The sequence below is a fragment of the Odontesthes bonariensis genome, chromosome 7, assembly GCF_027942865.1.
Source record: "Odontesthes bonariensis isolate fOdoBon6 chromosome 7, fOdoBon6.hap1, whole genome shotgun sequence".
Lineage (NCBI taxonomy): Eukaryota > Metazoa > Chordata > Actinopteri > Atheriniformes > Atherinopsidae > Odontesthes > Odontesthes bonariensis.
The window spans coordinates 36,394,005-36,402,746 of NC_134512.1; the positions used below are offsets into that span (position 1 = coordinate 36,394,005).

General features: G+C 40.4%; 1 protein-coding gene across 2 annotated transcripts in view; it reads right to left on the minus strand.

Annotated features, from left to right (window-relative positions):
• edc4 (enhancer of mRNA decapping 4) overlaps positions 1-2,566 on the minus strand; it is a 45,584-nt gene extending 43,018 nt beyond the window's left edge. For both annotated transcript variants that reach the window (XM_075470710.1, XM_075470709.1), the window contains exon 1: positions 2,360-2,566. In XM_075470710.1, coding sequence (XP_075326825.1) covers positions 2,360-2,447 — 88 coding nt within the window. In that variant the 5' untranslated portion in view covers positions 2,448-2,566. The remainder of the gene's footprint in view (positions 1-2,359) is intronic.
• Between the last annotated feature and the right edge of the window lie 6,176 nt (positions 2,567-8,742).

An 8,742-nucleotide genomic window follows, 5' to 3' on the forward strand; every position in this document is an offset into this window, starting at 1 on the left:
TTTGTGGAAAAATAAAAAAAAAACACTTATTTTTCAATAATGTCAGTCACCTCAAAGGTGTATTAATAATCAAATTAATAATCTCAACGGTAGGTCATGTGGTGATTTGGCCAACTTCATCTTTATGCTGCTATTAAAGCATTTAAGCCAGTGTTTCTCAATGGTCCTGCATGTTTTCCATGCTTCCCTCCTCCAGCACACCTGATTCAAATGATCAACTCGTCACCAAGCTCTGCAGCGGCCTGATCAGGAGCCATTCATCTGGATCAGGTGTGCTGGAGGAGGGAAAACATGGGAAACATGCAGGGCAGTGGGTCCCGTGGACCGGAATTGAGAAAACCCAGATTTAAGCCTTCTAATTCTGTAAGAATGCTCACAATCCTTAAAAAGAACAGCCGCCATTCTCAGAAATGTGGTTTGCACTTTAGGCTAAATAAGAACGACATATTCCAGATGTGCAAAGCAGAAAAAGGGCAAGAAATGTGATATTTCTGTTAGTTTCAAACTGCCGTTTAAAGAAAAGTGAGTGAAGACGTCGATGCCGACATGATCACGATTGTATAGAATCACAATAACATGTTAAGTTTGATAAACCCGCTGCCAGAATGTGGTGACATTAGCATGAATATTACACAAACTGTCCTCAGGAGGATGGACCCAGGTATGCTGGTTAGTGCAGGCGGGACACATGGAGAAAGTCCTGAGACCCGACCAGTAAGAACTATGTTTCCTGGGCTTCTTTTTAAGGACTTTTTGTTCTTGCCAACCCGGTTTTTGGAAAACCTCTGCAAGGACCAGAGCTTTGGGTCCAGCTGCAGCCATTAGAATCCTCAGTTTGTGCATTTTTACTCACCACAGGTGCGCTCGTAAACCCAGAAATGTGTTTTAAATTACATTATTCTTGTTTGTGCCGATAAACATGAGTTGCAGCAACCATGACTTTACTAGCAGCGTGTTTCAGCTTGAGATTTCAGTCTTTGGAGTCATCACTCTGTGGATTTCTAACTAATAAAGCTTCTTTCTCCTAATCGTTCATTGCTAAGCCTAACCAAGCAGCGAATGAAAAGAGGTAAAAGGAAGTTAGTTTAGATATGACAGATTTTCACCAAACTTGAATCTCCAGGATGCTGGTCCCGTTTCCTGGACCGCTGCCACTTCCTTCTACCTCCAATCGAGGAATTTTACCCTCTCAAATTAAAAATATTCCCAATGCATTGTTGATGTTGTTTTGTTTATTTTTTCCACTGGATAACAGATGATAGATGTGACTTATCAGGTCACATCTACGATCGTAAATCATACACACCGAGGCAGATCCAGTCCAGTAGGTTGTGTGAAACTGCTGGTATTGTTCTTATTGTTTATGCCGGAAAGCAACTTATCTTAGAGAGCTGAAACAACCTCTGATCAATGTTCAGGTTTATTTACAGCCAGAATCCTATAATCTTACTTTTGGTCAGCTTTATCAACATCATTCTTAAGAAGCTAATCACCAAAAACACCAGTATGTGCGAGATGTCCTGCGTGTATTTAAAGTTTTGCTCAAATATTATGGATATTCAAATGGCGCTAGTATTCTTCTCGATCATAGACTGATGCAAAAATTCATCAGAACATAGAAAATGAAGTGGAAGTGACTCAAATTCAGCTTTTAAAAACTCCCTGAAATTAAAACAATCTTGTTCATAACAAATGGGAATCGAAACTTTATCACATGTGGGTTTTCTTTTTAAAAAACTTGCCCAAACAGGACAATATCGTTGTTACAGTACTTTGGACAACACGTATTTAACAGCTGAATGTGGCAGAAACAAACGGGAAAAGATTCATTCAAAGTAGCAATGAAGACCGACCTTCTACGCAGTTTATCAGGGCACGAAAGAATCACAGATTCCCAAAACAATTTCCACAAAAGCGAGTCAAAGATACACTAAAAACTACTGCTTGACAGTCTAAATAGTCGATAACGCAGATATAATTCAAAATAAACAAAAAAATTGTCCTACTTTTCCTCCGCCTGGCAGCAGACGAGACAGCTCGTCTGCACCAGAAAATGGTCTGGGACGTTAGCTAGCTCGTAACCTCGCTAACATCGAGGACGATGCAACACGAGTAAAAACGTGGAAACTTTTCTTTAAAAAAAATAAATGTGGATGACAGCGTATTAATGTACTGTACTTCAAACTGTTCTTCGACGCGGGGTATTTCGTAAGCAGGCTTTAAAACTGCTGCTGAGCTAACTTGGCTCCGATACAGTTAGCATACCGCAGCATTAGAAATCAGTGTAGCCAGCTAGCATCCCATTAGCCTCCGCGGCCTAAAGCAGCGCAGCCGCTTTTTAGTCCCCGGCCCCACTTACCGGCGCTGCCCCCGGGACGGTCGAGCTTGAGGATATCTCGGAGATGCTGCGTCGCTCCCTCGATATCTATATTAGAATTTGACGCCATGGGTGAGGGAAAGGGGACACTGGGTTAGTTTAAAAGGGAGAAATAATAGTTGTTCTTTACAAAGCTGTGTGGTCACTATTCACCCAGAGCAACCGTCTAAACTTCCGCTTTCTCCGCGCCGTGAGTTCCGGGCTGTCGGTGTGTCGGATCGTTGGTTCCTACCTCAACTCCACAAACCATCAGACACCGAACAAAACGAAGTGTATCAACGGTCTTACTTTGATTTCATAACTGTAGGATGGTGGACATTTTCATATTAAATTTCTCTCTTTTCTTTAAACTTTTCTTTGTTGTATTTACCTTTTATTTTGTGGTTTCTTTTATTTCTGTTCCAGTTACTGGACGCTGATTATTATTATTACTTGACTTGTTGTCATCATCAGATAACTTTGTTGTTATATATATATTTATTATATTATAAAGTTGTTTGTGGGATGTGTGAACATTTGAACGTGACATCCTGAACTTTGTTTTTCCGGATTGGCGTCCAGTGTAACCGGGGGCCTGCTTGAATTTATAAACAAGGCGGAACCCAAAGAACCACACAGAGCGTTGAACATCCGCCAGCCCGTCAATCTTAGCAGGGCAACCACATAACTACTTCCGGTATCATTTCAAAATAAAAGTCGCAACATAAATACAGGATGTAACGATCAAATTGTCACACATCCCTCCATCCGAGGCTCATAAAAACAGCTATAAAACATCTATAAAATCCCTAAAAACAAGAAATATGGACGGGCTATAACAGTTTAATATAATATAATGTATAATATAATTTAATATAGACCCAGGGACGTCTGGGTCTCTTTGCTCAAGCTGCTGCCCCCGCGACCCGATCCCCGAACCAGCGGAAGATAATGGATGGATGGATAATTTAATATAATACAATTAATATCTGTCAGTGTGTAAACTATGTTATTAATCAGAGCCTTTTGTTAAGAGGGAATCTGGTTTAAAATGATGAATCATTATGAACAAAAAATCTCTGGATAAACGATATCATGACAACACTTTTTGAATGTTTAAAACTACAATATCTTAAACCAAATGTAATCAATCAGTCATTGATAATACAGACTCAACTATAAACTAAAGATACCTTTACCCCCAAAATATGTAATGGCCTGATTGTATTCCCTTATTTACACCATTCCAGTGACATATAATCTCTTCAAATATCCATCTTGAAAGACAAATTTCTGTTTTGCTTTGGACAAACTCTCTTAAAACGTCAAATTCTTACACACAGCAGCTTAGAAAAATGACACTTTTAGGGGTTCTTACTCATTTGGTATAACTGGAAAACATCATGACAGCACAAAAGCACCTTAATCTTATTGCAAAAATATTCAATTTGCCACACAGATGTCCATTTGGAAGCAGACTGGTTTAGTGTAAAGAAAATTCAGCTTCCTTTGGTGAGGTGAATGACCCCTGCAGACGCCCTCCTCACTGAGGCCCCCTGGTGACAGAGTCAAACCCGTAAAACCACCTCAGATGCATCTGTGCACAAAGCAACTTTTGCATGAATCTTTATGTTTTATAAAAGAACATCTTTTCAAATAATCACATCTGCTGCAAAGTAACATTTTAAAGATATTTTAGTTTTATCTTCTGTTATTTCACATCATTTGGTTTAGTAGATACATTTAAAGGAGCCATGGCATGAAATTTTCACTTTTTCAGGTTGTTTAACATTAATATGAGTTCCTTTAGCCTGCCTGCGGTCCCCCAGTGGCTAAAAATGATGATAGACCTAAGCCATGCACTGGAAATTATTCTCCGCCTTTGGTCATGTGACCATGCACGTGGCCTGATCTGAACTGCCTTTCCCCGCCCACAGCTCTTTGGCCAACTCATTGCTCTGTACATGGATGTAAAAAATCTGTTTAAGGCTCTGTTTACATGAATTAATTTCACCATTTCTTCGTGTCTTGCAAACTATTTACATTTACACACAAAGTTGCTGAAACGGGGATCGGCTGATTCGCTAGTCACATGACTAATCAGCCATCACATCACATGATCGCCCTTGCTTTATTATTTATTATGCTTTATTATTTATTCTTTATTATTTATTCTTCGGCGACAACAACTTGGTCCATGAAATTGTCCCACCATGCGCTGCTTCTTCCCGGTCTAACCCAAAAGCGGCGCTCCGTACGGCTTGCGTTGCTGCAGTGGCTGGGTTCTCATCATAAAAGCTTGTTGAATCTGGCGCCTCCTTGCCACGTATTGTTGTGCACAGCGTACTACCAGCAGAAGGACATGGAGCAGGCTCCCATGCTGATCGTGGTTGTCCATGATTTCCATATTCTTCTCGATGACACGAATAGAAAGGAAGTGTGTAACTGAAGTGAAGCACGCCTGTTTGTTTTTAGTTTCCCAGGCACTCAAGTCACATGACCAACGATACCAGCCTAGCGAATCAGGGAGGAGTACGTCCGCAGTAGCTAGAGCTCAGCACTGCAGATCCTCGTTTCTCCTCGTTTACAACTGCTAAAATCAGCATCGTATGCGAATGCTTACGTGGGCTCCGGCGTTTTTGAATCCTTCCACCTATGAAGTCGTATTCCAGTATTTTAATGTAAATGGACAGTGCATCCGCGATAGAAACGATATAGAAACAGATTAGTATAAATGGCACCTAGAGCTCCTGCATCAGAACCTCTAAAGAGCCAGAGGACAGATTTTTTTTTTCTGGGAAAGTGACGACAGAACCGAAGAGATTTGTGTGTGCGCCAAATATTTCACCGACGAATGTTTCCAGAGTTTGGCCCAACACCGAGCCCAAGGGAGAGCCCAGACACCCTGCGGAGGAAACTCATTTTGGCCGCTTGTATTCGCGATCTCATTCTCTCGGTCACTACCCACAGCTCGTGACCATAGGTGAGGGTAGGAACATAGATTGACCGGTAAATCGAGAGCTTCGCCTTCTGGCTCAGCTCCTTTTTCAGCACGACGGGCCGGTGCAGACATGGGCGTCGCACCCGTGGGGGATGGGGGTGTTTCAACACACCCACTTTTACAGCAAGATGATTTCACCTTTTTGAATTTTCAATGACCAAATAAAGTTTTAACAAATCATAAAATGTGTTTTAAAGACTCTGTGCCCTCTCTAGAATAATTATATCCAGATTTGAGCAGTGTAACTATTGTAGTTTCCATATAGGATCTAGTTTAGTGTGATCAAAAAGCAGTAAAATGGCCTTGTTCTGCATTTGTACAAATCAGAAAAAGGTTTCACAAATCCCAAACAAGGTTTTAATGAATCTACAGCCTCTTTAGAATAATTCCATCCAGATTTGAGCAGCGTAACTATTGTAGTTTCCATACATGATCTAGTTTAGGGCGATCAAAATGCAATGTAATGGCCCTTTATTCACATCCATTTAATTCGCGAATCGGATGCCAACTTCAGCGTCGTGTGTCTGGGCTTGATGTGGCGCTCATGTGCCCCCCCCTGTAACACCCCTACATTTAAAATCACTGCTCCACCCCTGCACATTAACCCTCAGTGGTGACTCTTGGAAGGCATCAATCACCTTTAGGCAAGGCAAGGCAATTTTATTTATAGAGCACAATTCATACACAATGCAATTCAAAGTGCTTCACAGCTACAGTGTATATAAAATCACAAGAAGGCATTAAAAACAAATAATAAAAAATAAAAATGAAAATAGATAAAATCAGAGAAATAAAAAGCATGATTTAAATTGTAAACAAAAAGAAAGAAACAAGAACAATATAAAATCAGTAGTTAAAATGTGATTAAGTTTTGAGCTTTATTCAAACCTTTACAGTTTTTTTCAATCGCTAACAAGCGCTTACCCATACTTCAGATACTTTTTCTAAACTCTTAACACAATTAGCACAGCATCGGTATTTTGTGGTCATACCGTTCACACATTTCATGTCGTTTCCACACAATATGCAGTCAAACACATTTTCTTAACAGACAAGCTATACCCCCAAACAAAATTATGGATTGTTTTTGTATTATTTACAAATGTTAACACACAACATCCCACAATAGCAAAAACAATTTTCAAAACCTTAGATACGGTATAAAAACCTCTGCTTCTGCAGTGATATCAGTTCAAAAACAATCTCAGCTGATAATAAACAAACAATTGAATAATTGTCTCTATTCCCACTTGACATGTCAATAAGGGCATACAGTAATGCATATGTTGATTTTTTATTTTTATTATTATTTTTTTTTTTTGGTGCATTTTTTTTCTTTGACCCAGTGGTTGGGGACCGCTGCTCTAAAGAATACAACGCCTTCCTTCCTCTGAGGGAAGAGGAAAGCTCCTCAATAATGATCAAGAGCTTGCCATTGTAGAAATGGTTGTTACAAATAATGCAACAAAATGCAATACATGAAGTTCAAACTAGAATTGTGGAGGACCATGAGATATTTGACAATATCGATAGCATCAGCCTCACAACCATTACTCGGACATTGTCCAAACACAGAGTGCGGATGAAGCAGCTCTACACTGTTCCCTTTGAGAGGAACAGTGAGAGAGTCAAGGCGCTACGACCACAATATATCCAGGTATAGTACTGCATATTCAATTCAATGTCCAGTTCTATAAGCTTTGCACTTTGCAAGTAGGTAACCTACACAGTAATAGGTTACAGTACACTATGGTATACAGTAATGAGATTTACATAAACTTTGTTTCAGAGAGTTATGGAATTGGAGGCCAACCAGGCCCCTCATGAATTCATATACATAGATGAGGCAGGATTCAATCTGGCCAAAAGGCGTCGAAGTGGACGAAATGTAATTGGAAACAGGGCCACAGTTGATGTGCCAGGTCAGAGAGGGGCAAACATTACCATGTGTGCAGCAATTGCAAATGCAGGATTACTCCTTCACAGATGCCAGGTTGGACCCTACAATACCGAGCGCCTCCTTGCCTTTCTCGATGATCTCCACCAGCGCCTGGTTCCAGAGCAGGATCAGCAGGGTGAAAACATGAGGACCTTTGTAATCACCTGGGACAATGTGGCTTTCCATCATTTACAAGCAATAACTACATGGTTTGAAGTCCACCCAAGACTGGTACGTCTCTTCCTTCCACCCTAATCACCTTTCCTCAACCCCATAGAGGAGTTCTTTTCTGCATGGAGGTGGAAGGTTGATGACCATCAGCCACATGACCAGATGTCCCTCCTTGAAGCCATGGCTGCTGGCTGCAGGGACATCACAGTTGATGATTGCCAAGGGTGGATCCGACATACCAAGCGGTTTTATCCCAGGTGCATCGCCTTGGATAATATCAGATGCGATGTTGATGAAAACATGTGGCCTAACCCTGAAGATCGCAGAGATTAGATACAGTAATTTTGTGCTTTTTTTTTTAGTTCCCCCCCTTTTTATCTGGGCTTTTTGCTGTTGTTTTTTTGTTCAGAATGCTCTTGTGTATTTCATGGATATTTTGTTCACTGTAAGTGAACTGTTTTCTGTTCTGTCATATTGTAAACAGTATTTCTACTGTACCTCCTGTAGTAAACAGTAAAGGAAAAAAAAAACTTATTTGCTTTTTACTGGAATGCCTTTGAATGTGAACATTACTTGTGGACATACAGTTCCCAACCAAGAAATTTAGTGAAAAAACGGTGGATTTCATGTTTTGCATGCAAATACCTGTAAAACTGAAACATAAAAGTCTATGCAGTTTTTGTAATGTCAACAATAGCCAGTATTTTGAAACCTGGTGTACTTTGATTGACTGCATGTACCTTGTGAAGTGTAAACAAGTGTTATTCTTTGACAGAATAATTTCATTTTGAGTCAGATTTCCAGTGTTTTGGTAAAGTTAATGTGTGCAGAGAAAGATGTGTTCTATTTTGAAATGAAGAGTTATTATATATTTAAAGCAATACTATGTAACATTTCTACCTTAAAATAACAGCTTGAAAAAAATTGTGTGGCTAGAATGAGTTTTAATATTACGATTGGCCTGTCTCCTATGCCCTTCAGGGGTCTGAGTTGGAATAACTGCGCTATGTAACTTTGCTGGAGCGGCCCGGGAGCTGAGCGGAAGTACTTCGACTTGCTTTCTGGCACACCTACCGCAAAAACAAATAGACCCCTCTCACGCTCCCAGGTACATTTGATTACTCTTACCTTCTCGGTCGACATAGCTTGCACCTTCCGACTCCTCGCCGGTTCGTCAACAAACGTGAAAAGTGAAAGTGAAAGGGTGTTGTATTTACGACAGTGTAACCGTACATTACCTCCAAGCCTGTAGGGGGAGCTCCAGAGTGGGCTTTT